This window comes from Felis catus, chromosome D1 (assembly GCF_018350175.1).
Source record: "Felis catus isolate Fca126 chromosome D1, F.catus_Fca126_mat1.0, whole genome shotgun sequence".
NCBI classification, from domain to species: domain Eukaryota; kingdom Metazoa; phylum Chordata; class Mammalia; order Carnivora; family Felidae; genus Felis; species Felis catus.
In genome coordinates, this window is record NC_058377.1 from 114,260,728 (window position 1) to 114,274,890 (window position 14,163).

General features: G+C 52.5%; 1 protein-coding gene across 3 annotated transcripts in view; it reads left to right on the top strand.

Annotated features, from left to right (window-relative positions):
• MOB2 (MOB kinase activator 2) overlaps nucleotides 1-14,163 on the top strand; it is a 74,844-nt gene that overhangs the window by 45,922 nt on the left and 14,759 nt on the right. The window contains exon 1 of one of the 3 annotated variants that reach the window (XM_023240205.2): nucleotides 10,869-12,007. The exons of 1 other annotated variant lie outside the window; for it this stretch is intronic. In XM_023240205.2, coding sequence (XP_023095973.2) covers nucleotides 11,718-12,007 — 290 coding nt within the window. In that variant the 5' untranslated portion in view covers nucleotides 10,869-11,717. Of the gene's footprint in view, nucleotides 1-10,868; nucleotides 12,008-12,509; nucleotides 12,662-14,163 lie in introns of those variants that run through there. One more of the 3 variants, XM_019812861.3, reaches the window with a different exon arrangement.

A 14,163-nucleotide genomic window follows, 5' to 3' on the forward strand; every position in this document is an offset into this window, starting at 1 on the left:
ACTGGGTGCTGGCAGTGTCGGTCAGAGAGCCCTTGTGAGGGAGGGAGGCGGGGTCTCGTGGTTGCGGTCCGCGCTTCCTCATGACCTCCAGGTCTTCTCAGTGCCGACTATTCAGACCTTTTGCCCGTTTTCTACGGAGTCTGTGTTCGTGTTGAGTCTTAGGGGGCGATTAAGCATTCTGGATGCAAGCCCTTAGTCAGACACGTGTTTTAAGAGGGGTCCGCAAGCAGCTGCCTGGGGGGGAGGGGGGGCGTGGGCTCGCAGGAGGCCCGCTGCTCGGGTCATCGTCTGTTTCCCATGTTTCATTTCGGATAGCCTCCGTGGTCGCAGCTTCAAGTTCATGCATCTTTGCTTCTTTGCTCTGGCCGTGTTCGGTTGGCCGTTAATCCTACCCAGAGTACTTGTCATCGCCCGTGTTATCCTTTCATTTCCGTGTCCAGAAATTCAATTGGGATCTTAAAAGAAACCTTCCCTGTCTCCGTGACGTGCTCAGTGTTTCCTCCAGTTTCTGCAGCAGGCGGGACTCCGTTGTGACAACCTTCTAACGTTTTCTCATTCTGTCATCTGGCCATTTCGGGGTCCTTTTCCATCAGTTATTTGACTCTTAACAATGACTTGCATTTTCCTCCTTCCTTGAAGGCTTCCAACTAGACACAAGACGACATGTGCTCTGCCTTTTTTGGTGCTGGATGTCTTTGTATGTTTCTAGCTATTCTTGAGCTGTGTTTCTTGGACTCTGTTGGGAAATGATTGAACCTTTTTAGTTCTTGTGTATGTTCTTTGTTTGCTGGGATTCTGGCAGGGTCTCACGTGGAGCTGGTTCTCCTCCCGCTGATGCTGAAGTCCTCGAGTATCGCATCTGATGCCATGAGTCGTTTCTCCACTCTGGCCAGGGTGCCCCTTTTCCCTGCATGAGCCCCAAGGATGGTCCCTGTAACCTTCCCAGGTGGCTCGCTCCCCCCTCGGTAGTTAGTGCCCTCGCACCACCCATCCCGGCCGGTGGGGCCCTCGGCAGATCTGTGCAGCGCTGTCCTTGTGGGTCCCCTGCCCCCAGCCCCCCGGCGGAGACTCCTCAACCCAGGGTCTGCTGGGCCCCTCCCTGCATGCAGACTTACCTTGTCTGCTCCCATCCCGGGGTCACTGTGCCGTGTTGTCTGGTGTCCAGGATCTTGAAAGCTGTCACATATTTTATCCAGTGTCCTGTTGTTTGAAGCAGCAGGTAAAATCCGGTCCCCGTTACCCCACCTTGACCAGAGTGGACGCCCCAACTGGAAGTTTTGTTTTGAGGACGTTCCGGGTTAGAGGTCGTGCTCAGACTGGCCGCCCATGGTTGCTCTGTAACGCCGTCTCCCTCCTTACGTGCCTGTGAAGTTCAGTCTGCGCACACGTAGCAAAGCTGAGTGAGGTTTGAAATCACTTTTATCTCCCCAGACTTGCTTTCTTCAGCGTATGAAAGCGACGGGCCGTTTGATGGCAGAGAAAGGCAGCCCTTGGCCTTAACGTTTCCGTCTGCTCCTTCCGTAGCAAGCCCGGTGCAGTGTGTTTAGGGGTGCATGCCAGCTGCTCCTGACTGGTCCTGCTGAGTTTGCAGCCACATCCCGGCCAGCCACCCTGTGACCACTGGGCCAGGCAGGGCAGCCGGGGTCCCACCCTGCCCCCCGGCACAGGACCACCCACAGAGCCCCTGAGCAAGTCGGGAACGGTGGGTTTCCAGAAGCTCCTGGCTGCACACGAGAAGAGCAAGACTTGAGCTGCCACCCATGCAGGTTAGAGGGGCAGCTTGGGAGGAGTGCACATCCCCACCCAGGCCGAGCGGAGGTGGGCCTGGGTGTGAGGAAATGGGCCGTGGTCTCGGCAGCAGAGCGCCGGCTCCCTCCTTGCCTGGCGGTTCCGGAGGAGGCACCCCAGTCACCACTAGCTGCGCTAACTCAGACTTTGCTTTCCAAGTACGCATGCGCCCTGCACGGTTCTCGCTTCCATTTGTTGTGAAAGCTGATGGTGCCCCTGGCTGAGTGTGGACCATGCCCGAAGAGCCCGGTGAACGCCCTCACCCCTGCCACGCGCCTGTGTGCCCCCGGTCCGCCCTGCTCCCCACCTGACAGAGTGGGCTGCTGCCGTTGGTTTTTCCGGGGACGTCGCCGTGGACCTGACTTCTCAGAGTGCCAGTTTACACGCACGTGGGCCATGCATAACGTCAGTGTGTGTCGTGTTATAACGCCCTGCTGCCCGGGGCTTGACCAGGCGTGACCACGCCTGGGCCATGCTGGCCGTTCCGAGGGAGCCTCAGCGCACTGAAAGAGGGGAGCTGCCACCAGGTGTTCACGGGGAGGCCCGTCTCTTGGCGGGGGGCCGGATTCATGGCCGGATTTTATAGGAGTGTGTTGTTAAGGGTGAGGTTTCAGCAGGCACGTGAGTCCGAAGCTCCGTTTCTGAACTTACATCCAGTGTGACCCTAATCTTGCCGTTCCCTTTTCTTCACCCCATTGCCCAAGCTGTTCTGAAACAAATTCTGGACGTCGTGACATTTGGTCTGTAAGTGTCTTCGTGTGCGCACGAAGGGTAGGGCCGCTTTTCCTTGCACAGAGGACATTTCGTTACCATGTCAGAGCAGCAATCCGTAGTAACGTCAAACATCCGGTCTGTGTTCATGTTTTCTCCAGTTTCTTACAACTGTTTTTTTAGTGTTTGGATTCAAAGAAAGTCCATGCATCGTGGTTGGTTGACAGGTTTTATAACTTTCTCTTTTTTAACTTTATATCTCGAAATAAAAACTCACAAAAAATTGCAAAAACATCACAGAGAATCCAGTGTCCACTTCAGCCAGCCCTAAGTGGTGACATTGCACACCACTGGGGTGTAAGGGGGTGACGTTGGCACAGTGCTGTTCACCAGGCCACAGACTTTATTCAGCGAGTCCTCAGTCCACAGGCGCTGCTCCTTCTTCTACCCCCTGCGGTCACACTGATGAAACCAGGCAGCTTCTCCTGTGGTGTCACCCAGCCGTCCTTGTGGTCCAGCCTAGCATGTTCCTCTGTGTGTCCCGTAAGCTGTCGGCTCTCCTGAGACACTAGTTGGGTCGTGTTCTTCTTATGTGGGGGCAAGACTCGCTGTCAGTGGTGGTGGGCTTCCAGTAGGAGGCTTGCACTCTGGCTGTTGTGACTGGTGTGTGGCCCTCGTGACCACTGGCCGCCCAGAATCGCTGCTTTGTTAGGCGTTGCACAAAGGCTGTATCTCTGCATCCTTCCTGGTCGGTTAGATGGAATACTTCTGTAAAGAAAACCTTCTCCTCTTCTAACTAACTGGGCAGCTTGAGAAGCAGGATAAATACTCAATCCTTCCTTTAATTGACTGTCTTTCAACATGCAGATTTGTGTTTTTGCCATTTCCGAAGGTAAACAACCAGGTGTTTTGGTAAAAAGTATCGTTAGATGAAGGTTTAAACACTTTTGCGTTTCAGACCATTGGGTTGTCGTCCTGTACGCTTAAATTGCCCCATCCTCGGCCAGGGAATCTCTTCCGGCTCGTCCACAGTCACAGTGACAGTGACCCTACCAACCTCAGCTGCAGCCCTTTGCCATGACAGAAAGGTGCAGCCCTGGAGTCCGTGTGCAGGAGCCCACCTGGCCACTGCAGGGGCACGCACGTGCGGAGGCCACGGTCTGGACATCAGGTGTGCTTTCCGCTTCTGAGCCAGTTACGTTTTCTTGGCCTTTGCAGTGGACAGAGGCAGAAAAGGTGTGAGTGTGGAGCACACGAGTTCTTACGGCTACTTCAGGTCCAGGTTCAGGGCCTCACCTCCACCTGTGTCCCCACACCACGAGGCCCTTTCTCCGCCATCCCACACCCTTGTGCCCGTCCCATGCCAACCACACCAACAAGAGGAACACAGAAAACAGGGACCACGCGTGTGCCGAGGAAGCGGAGGACGGACCCTCGGGCCCTGTCGGCATGAGCCGGTGCAGCTGCCGCGGAGGACAGCGTGGCGGTTCCTCCAAATACTGCAGCTAGAACGAGCGTGTGACCCCTAGTTCCTCTTCCAGGTATTTACCCAAAGAACTGAGAGCAGGGACTCGAGTGGGTATTTGCACACCCACGTTCACAACAGCTGAAACACGGAAGTGACCCCGTGTCCACTGACGGACGAGTGGGCGGACGTAGTCCGTCCGCTCCCTGGACTGTCGCTTGGCCCTGATGAGGACGGATGTTCTGCCACCTGCCACCACGTGGATGGACCCGGGGGACGTGATGCTCACGTGTGATCCACTCACACGAGGTCCCTGGAGTCTCCAGATTCCCGGAGACAGAGAGTGGACGGTGGGCGCTGGGGCTGGGGGAGAGGCTGGGGGTCCGTGTTTCACAGGGACAGAGCTTCCGTTTGGGAAGATGGAAAGTTCTAGAGATGGGGGGGTGGGGACGGCCACACAACTGTATGAACGTGCTTAGTGCCCCTGAGCTGCATGCTTAAGAGTCGGTGGAGATGGTACTTTTTAATGTGTATTTTGTCACAGTAAAAAAGAAGATTGTTTAGAAATATTGATGTTTTTCTAGCAGTTACTTTATAAAGCCTCCAGTCCTATCCTATCATCTTTTGGCTGTTGCCCTTTGGTCCCCTCACGTGAGAAGTGAGAAACGTCATATTAGCTAGAAGCTTCTGCCCACTCCGCTTCCTCCTATACCCCGTGATTTGGAGTGATGTCTGCTGTTCAGTTGTTGGCTCAGTGTTGGTTCTCAAGATAGAATACCCTTGGTGCTCACAGGGCCGCCCCACGGACGTCCTTGTTAGCACTTCGCTTGTGTCCCAGTCTCCCGGAGAGCATGTTCACACCCACGTGCTGGCTTCACAGCAGAGCGTCCAGGCTGGTTGGGCTGCGTGGGCCTGAGAACTGGCATTTTGGGCAGGCTCCCAGGTGATGCTGCTGATGCCGGTCTGGGAGCCGCTTGAGAAGCAGTGACGTTAAGTGCAGAGAGGCCTCGTGGGTGCCGTGGGGCGTGAGCTCGTTTGCAGCTTGTCTGGAGCCTTCACCCAGGTTCGTCCACCTCCACACTGTTGACGTGTGTGGCTGGGTGATTCTCGGGGGGCAGAGGGGCGGCCCTGTTGGCTGTGGGGTGTGGAGCCGCAGACCTGTCCTCTACCCACATCTTCAGATATTGCCAGATGCTCCGCAGGGCAGTATTGCCCCCAGTTGAGAACTCACACTTGAAAGACTGGATGGATGGATGGATATAAAGTCTCTGGCTCACGTTTTCTCACCTTGTGCATCTTTGAGCATACCGTAGCTGTCTTCACTCCGGCAGCCAGAACAGAACACCACAGGCGGGCGGCTCAGACAGCAGACCTTTAGTCTCACGCTTCTGGAGTCTGACATCAAGGTCCCGGGTGATTTGGGTGTTGGGAGGCTGGGGGGAGATGTCTTTCTCTCCTTCTAAGGGCACTAATCCCATCATGGAGCCCACCCTCACCATCTCATCTACCCCTGATCACCTCCCAGAGGCCGCATGTCCGGACATCATCCCATCAGCGGGTAGGGCCTCAGTGTAGGGATTTGGGGGCGACGCCAACATTCCGTCTGTCACAGCGGCCTTCTGACGTAAAGCGTTGTTGTTGGAGTCTGAAGCAAACACAGTTTCCCCTGCATGTAAGCTGGTCTTTCTGTGGAAGGAGCCTTTCCACGTTGTGAGTCTGGTGACGGGGCCGTGACGCCTCGGTGCGGGTGGCTCTGGTTCGACATGTGCCTCTTCGCCATGTGGATCCAGGTCTTTGTTCCTTTAAGTTTACCCACCGCTTTCACTAAAATGCTTCTTCTGTCTTCCTTTGTAACAATTTTTAGTTTTTTGAAAAATTGGTGTCTAAATTATAGACAGTATCATGCACAGGTCTTAAGCGTGCAGTTAAGTGAGTCTTGACAGATGTGAATACCCCTGTAGCTTACACCCTCAAACCCAGAAGGTTCCGTCCTGTACTTCCCAGCCACTTCTCACCATTTCCCTGCTACGCCCCCTCCCAAGACGCGACCGCTATCCTGATTTATTTGCAACAAAGATTAACTTCACCGTTTCTAGAACTTCATATAAATGCAACTGTAGGGTGCCTATGTTCTCTTCCTGGCATTTTTTTCCCCAGTGTGATGCCTGTGAGGCTTAGCATGTGGATGTGTTTGCTTGCTGAGTGGTATTCACTATGTGCATTTACCATAACCAACCTGTTCTCCTGTTGATGGACTTTGGGGTTGTTCCCGGTGTTTGGCTATTGCGAGCCATGCCGCTGTGAACATTCTGTGTGCCTTTATGTAGATAGATGTGTGTTTTGTTTCTCTTCGATAAATACTTAGGCACGGACTTACCGGTTCATAGCATAGATGACACATTTCACTTTATGATGAACTGCCGACTGTTTTCTCGAGGAGCTGTGCTGTGTCCTGTTCTCACCAGCAGGGAATCAGAGTTGTGGTCGCTCTGCCTTCATATCGACCCTCGGTGGTGTTCGTGTGTTTAATTTTAGCCAGCCTGGTGGGATCTCGTTGGGAATGGATCTAACGTGCCTTTCCCTACTGACCAGTGATGCTGAGCACTTTCTTTTGTGTTTGCTACTCAGACAGCTTCCTTTGTTAAGTGTGCTGGTCTTTTGCCCTTTTTAAGCCCTGGGTCGTCTTGTTATTGAGTTGTAGCACTGCTGTGTATGGTCCGGATAGCAGTCTTTTGCCAGATACACGTTTGCGAATGTTTTCTCCCAATCTGTGGCTTGCCTGTTCTTAACGGTATTTTGAGTGGAAGGAGTGTGTTTGGCGGTGGGAGGTGGGGGGGTAATTAAATTTTGATGAAATGTGATCAACTTTTTCTTTTATCATTAATGCTTCATGTGTCCTGAGTCATTTTTGCCTGCTCTGAGTGTGGTACAGAACTCCTCCTGAGCTCTCTGTTAGAAGTGCGGTCACTCTGCTTTCGTACTTCAGTCTTCAGCTCGTGCTGAGTTGCCTGTTGTTCGTGGTGTGAGGTAGGGTTGAGGATTTTCGTTTTTGTTTTTTAATAGGTGTTTACTTTTTGCAGCAGTGTTTATTGAAAAGACTTTCCTTTTCCGTAGAATTGCCTTGACATCTTTGTTAAAGTCCAATTGACCACGTTTATTCTTTTTTTAAATATCTGTTTGTGTTGTTAGTAACACAGTTTCTTGAATACTATAGCTTTAAAGTAAGTCTTGAAATTAGTGAGTCCCCCAACTTGATTCCTTTTCTTGCAAGAATGATTTCATTATTGTAAGCCATTTTACATTTCCATATACGTTTCAGAATCACCCTGTCAATTTCTACAAACACATTCTGCTGGGATGGTAATAGGCTTGTGCTGAATCTGTGTTCAGGTGGGAAAATTGACATCCTAACAGCATCGAGGCTTCTAATCTAGGTTGAGGATAGATGTTCTCGTTTGTTTATGTGTTTAATTTTTCTCAGCAACGCTTTGTGCTTGGTAGCAAGAGGCTCTGTACACTTTAGTTAAATCTATTTCTAAACTTTACAGATTCTGTTGTAAATAACAGTTTTCTAACTTGCATTTTCCATTTGTGTGGTCTTAGTATATCGGAATAAAGTGAATTTTTTTTTTTCAACGTTTATTTATTTTTGGGACAGAGAGAGACAGAGCATGAACGGGGGAGGGGCAGAGAGAGAGGGAGACACAGAATCGGAAACAGGCTCCAGGCTCTGAGCGGTCAGCCCAGAGCCCGACGCGGGGCTCGAACTCACGGACCGCGAGATCGTGACCTGGCTGAAGTCGGACGCTTCACCGACTGCGCCACCCAGGCGCCCCTAAAGTGAATTTTTATATATTGACCTTGTATCGTGTGATGTTGCTAAATTTATTTTTCAGCTGTAGCAGACTTTTTTTGCAGGTTCCTAGAACTTTGTGTATATACAACCGTCTTATTTCCCAAGCAAGATGTTCTTTTCCATTCTAGTATTTATACCTTTCATTTCTTGTTTGGCCTCATTGCACCAGCTGAGACCATCCACGCAGTGCTGAGTAGCAGTACTGAGTGAACATCGCTGCCTGGGTCTCAATCTTACCCGCAAGATGTTTAGACTTTTTCAGCTGGATATTTGATCTTCATATTTAGATATTTCTGTAGGCGCCCTTCTCCAGTTGAAAACATCCCCTTCTAGTCCTGGTTTGCTGAGGGCTTATGTGAACATTTTGCCGGGTACTGTTTCTACCTGTACATGAGAATGATCATGTAATTGAGATGATCACTTTTTCCCCCTTTAATCTGTTAATGTGGTGAATTACATTGATTTTCAGATGTCGGCTAAGCTTAGGTGATGAACCTCTCTTGGTTACGCTCTGTTACTCCGTTTACATATCGCTGGGTTCATTTTGCTAATATTTTCTTAGGGAGTTTTGCATCTGTGTTCAAGGAGGATACTGCTCTGTAATTTTTCTTGTGATGTTTGCATTTTGGCCTCGCTGAATTAGCTGTGAGGTGTTTCCTCAGCTATTTTCTGAGGAAGTGTGTGTAAGAATGGCGTTATTTCTTCTGTGGATTTAGTTGAATTCACTCGTAGCCATCTGCTTTTGGCATTTCCTTGTAGAAAGGTTTTTTGAATTTTTTAATCAAATTTTTAATCATAAAGTCGAATATATTTGTTCTTCTGTCAGTTTGGGTAACTTGTGTTTGTAAAGAACTTGCCTGTTTCATTTCTGTCGGCACACAATTGTTCACTGCGGTCCCTGGTCCTCGCAGTGTCTGGGATCTTTAACAACACCTATTTCACCTCTAACTTTGGCAGTTTGCACCCTCACGCCCTCCCTCACGCTCTGTCCCCTTTTTGGATCAGTCTGGCTGAGGAATTGATCCATTTTCTTAAGCTTCTGAAAGTTACCTTTGTGGGTTTTTTTTTCCTTGTTTTCTGTTTCATAGACTTCTATTATTGTTATGTCCTTCTTTTCTACTTGCTTTGGGTTTAATATGTACCTCTTGACATATTATAACTTATTGAAACTTATAAGTTTTCCCTAAGCCTGGCTTTTTACCTGTATTCTACAAACTTTAATAAGTTATATTTTTATTGTAATCTTTTCTTTTTCACTGTTTAATTTGTTGTTAAGTCTATCCCATAAAAAAGTTTTTTTAAGATTTTTTATTTTATTTTATTTTTGAGAGAGAGGGAGCATAAACATGAGTGGGGGAGGAGTGGAGAGAGCAGGAGAGAGAGAGAGAATCCCAGGCAGCTCCATTCTGCCAGCGCAGAGCCCAACGCAGGGCTTGATCTCACAACTGACCCTGAGGTCACAACTTGAGCCGAAATCAAGAGGATGCTTAACTGAGCCACCCAGGCACCCCCCCCCCCCCCATAAAATTTCATTCTGGATGTTCTATTTTTCAGTTCTAGAAATTTCTGTTTGTTCTTTTTTTCAATTTATAATATTAGAGTCCTAATATTTGTGCTCATTATGTCCATCCTTTCCTGTGAATCCTCGAATCATTGAATGTATGATGCATCTTTGTTGTGTCTGGGTCTGTTTCTGTTGACTGTTATTTTTCCTGGTTATGGGTTACATTTTTTACTTCCTCACCTGTCTCTGCGTGTATGTGTGTGTGTGTTGGACATTGTGGTGGCTAGTGTTATTAGAGCTGGGTTTTGTTGTTCTTCCTTAAAGAATGCTGTGCATATTCCAGTATGCGGTTCATGTGCTGTTGGTTCAACAGGAGCCTTTTGAGGCTTGGTGAAGCTTTATTAGGGCAGGTCTAGAGAAACCTCCTTCTGAGGCTACTCTAACCTTGCTCCTGGCATGGCTTTGGGTGGAGGCCCCATGGAGCCTCACTGGAGCATCCTCCGTCTCTACTTGGGAGCAGGATGCCTGTTTTCTGCCCTTGCAGCCTTCCAGAACACCCCTTTGGTTTGCGGCTCCCCATAGCTGCTCTTTGCCAGGCCCCGCATGCCCTCAGCCGAGTGCTTGGCCAAAGGCTTACCTGGCTCTGTCCTTCTGTCTGGAGCCCCTTCTCTGGGCAGCCCAGCCCCTCTGGTACCCTACCCTGCACGTTCCAGCAGCCCAACAGCCCCACCTTCAAGCCTTGCCTCCGTCCAAGACTGCAGGGCCTGCGTGGGCTTAGCCTTTCCGCACCCCGGCCTCCAGCAGGTAACTGATGTCTGCTCACCCGTGGGTCCCCTGCTCTCAGGGGCACCGTCCTGAGCTGCCGGCTGCCAGCACGGCATGTTGTCCAGCCTCCGAACAGTTGCTTCGTGTATTTCACCCAGTTTGTGGCTGGTGGCCGTCGAGGAGGCCAGCCCTGCTGCCATGGAAGTGAGAGTGTCTTCACTCGCCTTTTGTTTAAAAAACTTTCCGCCCTGCACTTCCAGCCTTGTTGGCTTTGTGCTCCTTCTGGTTTACACTGTGTGTCAGAAGCTCTGATTTCTGGTTCTTATTCTGAGTTCTTTTGCCTCTCTCATCTTCCCTTTTTTTGAGTCACTTTGTTTCTGAGGTTGTCTAATTTGTTGGGTTACGGTTTTCAGCTGTTTTGTGCGTGTGTGTTTCTGGGGTGTTCTGGTTGTCATCGGGGGGCTTCTTATTCTCTCTTATTTTCTTGTTTTCATTGGACTCGACCATGAAGCTTTTCCCATTTGCATTTATTTATTTATTTATTTATTTATTTATTTATTTATTTATTTTTATTTATTTATTTATTTTGAGAGAGACCATGAGAGTCAGGCAGGGGCAGAGACAGGGAGAGAGAATCCCAAGCAGTCTCCATGCTGCCAGCGTAGAGCTGATGTGGGACTCGAACCCACGAACCGTGAGATCATGACCTGAGCCGAAACCAAGAGCCAGATGCTCAACCAGCTGAGCCTCCCCCGCGCCCCGGAGCTTTCCTGCACCTTCAGCAGGGGTGCCGGGCTGTTCCCTTTGCTGCCTTCACAGCACGGAGCTCCTTCTGCTGTGGTTTTGACAGAGTGATTCATAACCTGTGGCTGCTCAGAGTCGTCTCACTGTTGCAGGGGGAGCTTACAGACAAGCCAGGGAGGAGGCTGGAGTAATGCACGGGTGACAGACGAGAGTTGGAGGCATCGGGATGAACACGTGTGTAGCATAATACGCACACAGACGTGTGTAGGTGAGCACACACACTTTGCTCTGTCAGCAGAGAGGACCTAGGATAGGAAAGGGCCACCCAAGAGCCAGATCTCGGGCTTTTGTTTTCTCCATTGGAAGGGACCAAGGCTTCTTGGAGAAATGACCAGCTCTAACACAGGGCAGGGAATAGAGAAAGATGAGCTGGTTTCAGCTGCCCAGCCTGCTGGGGCCCCGACCGAGCAGATGGCGTCATCCCTTCGCGGGGGCTCCACCCCTCACCTGCCCGGGGCTGCGTGGCCGTCCTGTCGGCATCCCTACCCTGGACAGACGGCAAATGAGTGTGGTGCCTGAGGTCATGCTGACTCCCAGGGTGGCAGTGGGGACGCCATCCTGCCAGGGCAGGAGAGGCTTTTTTTGCCCTGCCTCACAGGTGACTGGAGCTCTGCTGGCGGTGTCCTCAGCTGTGCCCGGGCAGAGGTTGCCTTTCGCTGTCACTGAGCTGTCCTCTTGGTGGTTTTCGAGTTGCCACTGGGTTGAACTTGGACAGATGAGAAGGTCGGCAGGGCCCTTTGTGGGATGTGGCCTTGGTGGGCGGAGGGCAGAGCTGAGCCTGGGCGTATGGGTACAGGGGCCTGGCAGACCTGTGGCTGTGCTCCATGCTGGCTGGGGCTTGTCAGCGGGCACGGGGAAGGGCTGTCACTGTCACTGTGGTTGGAACTGAAACCAGGGTTGAGCAGATGTTTGATTTGTCAGTACTTTGTGGCCTCCTGCGTATACAACAGCTACAGAGAAGTTCTTGGGCACACAGCTTCTTTCACCCTCCTAGGAAGGTGTTCTGGATGTTTCTATCCAGGTCTGCCCTCCAGGAGCAGCCTCTGCCCAGTGCGAGCTCGGTGCGTGCCCCGGATGCCCTGGAAGCCAGCCAGCTTTATCTTTCCAAGGCTGTGTGAGTGTCGCTGCGCCACAGGCTTGTGCCCATGCTCTGCAGGTGTGCGGTCAGCCTGTCCCCCCACCCCCACCCCTGCCCCAAGCCATGCCTCCACCGGTTTCTTGTCTCAGCTGGGCTGGGGTCAGGCAGGGGCTGTGTGTGGGCCCCAGGAGCACATGGGGCAGACCTTCTGCCTGCTCTTTGTCTGAAGGGCCATGCGGTGCCACCCTGGGGCCTCGCTGATGGGTCCTCCCAAGGGCTGTGCCCCTCCCCGCAGCAGTGGCCTTGCCCCACACAGCGCCCGCAAGGCGCCACTTTGAAAAGGCCATCGAGACACTCCCTCACTCAACCAGACTTGGCCAGCCTTCGCCTGTAAAAGGAGCAGCTGTTCCTTTCTACCAGGCCAGAGTCCTCCTTTCTCTCCCTGCGCGTCCTCATTGGCTGGCCTCCGGGAGGGAGGGAGGGAGGGAGGGAGGGAGGGAGGAGAGAGCGAGGAGGGCGCGGCTGTCCCGTGCCAGTGCCCTGCTCCTGCTTTCCCTCCCCGTGTCTGCACTGCCCCATCATGCTTGGAGACCACAGCAGTCTCCCCGCAGACCGAGCTCTGCTCAGCCAGCCCCCCAAAACTGGACTCAGCTGCAAAATGGTGCTTCAGGCAGTCGGCAAAGTGCTCAGGTGAACGGGACGGGCCAGTGGGGGTGGTCTGACCGTCCCCAGTCCATATCCCAGGGTTCAGCCTGCGGAGCAGTGGTGGTAATCGTCCGCTAAAGTGCCGGTGGCAGGCAGCCGCTGGCAGGGCGTGGGGCGGCCAGCTGGATCTGGTCGGGAACTTTGTTTGGAGTCCAGTCTTCCCTAAATGCCTGCGCTTCCTGCTGCTTGTGGGAGGCAGCTCACTCACTTGACAGAGTGGCCCCGGAGGATCTGGATGAGGACAGGGGGCCCAGCAGTGACCCACCTCCCTCTTGGTGGTTAACCACATTTGTGACCATGGAAGTCCTGCCTTGCCCCCTCCCGAGCCTGCCGGACAGGTGCTTCACCCCCGGTAGGGTGTCCTGCCTGTTGGCCGTAGGCAGGGTGACCGGAGCCCGTCCATGAGTGGCCTTGTCCAGAGACCTGACGTGGGCCACGCTCTCCGCTGTGTGTGGGGGGGGTGTTGCCAGAAAAGCCAGTTTTGCGAGCTGTTTAAATTTATTTTTCTGACCTGCAGAAGGGTTTAGAGAAAGCCAGTGCAGTGCGTGTCTGCGTCAGAGTAGGTCTGTTTCGGGCGTTGGGTAGAGCAGGTGCGGCCTGCTGTGTGAGAGAGCCTGGGGCCGGGAGCGGGCCGGAGCGGCCAGGAGGGCCAGTGAGCAGCAGTGGCCTTCCTGACCCCCAGAGATGGGCTGTTCTGTGCTCTCAGGGGTTAGGAGCACAGCCAGAGTCCGTGCCCAGAACGTGTCACAGTCGAGACTCAAATCTTCAGTGTAATCGTCTTACCTTTGCCTGAGACTTCAGTGGGTCATAACTTTTAAAACTCAAAGCGAGTGCCTCTTGCTTTTCTGTTCTGTCTTTAGCTGTAACTAAACTAAGCAGGCCTCTTGGGTGAGGGTGTGACTGCTGGTGGTCATCGCGGAGTGACCGATCCGACCTTCCGTGGGCACCTCTGCTTTCCACCCCCCTCTTCCACAGCGGGTCACGAGCGTGCCGCACAGGGAGGACCCCGGCGAGTTACAAGTAGAAACCAGAGATCCAGCCCGTTAGCTGCCCAAAGCTGTCCTTCTGTCACATTAAGGTGTGAGATTTGGAAACGTGGCCAGGTTATGGGTGCTCTCCTCCAGAAGTTTGGCTCAGATCCGGAGCAGCGCCCGTCCCTGGCCTTGTGCAGGGACCACGCGGGTGCCCACGTGCGTGCCATGGTGAGGGCCGAATGCTGAGGTGGGCTCCACAGAAGACAAGAGGCAAGACCGACTCTGCGGAGTCTCTGCGTGCACTTGTGGCAGACTGGAGGCCGAGCCATTCTCACGGCAGGGGGAGGTGGGTCTGGGAGGACCTCACAGTAGAGGTGACGACTCAGCCAGATTAGAGGAAGAGCACTCACTTCACAGAGTAGCAAGAGTTAACGTTGAACTCTGAGCAGTGGCCACACCGTGGCTCAGACAGCACTCGGGCACCGGGCGCACGTGGACGCTGGGTCCGGGGTG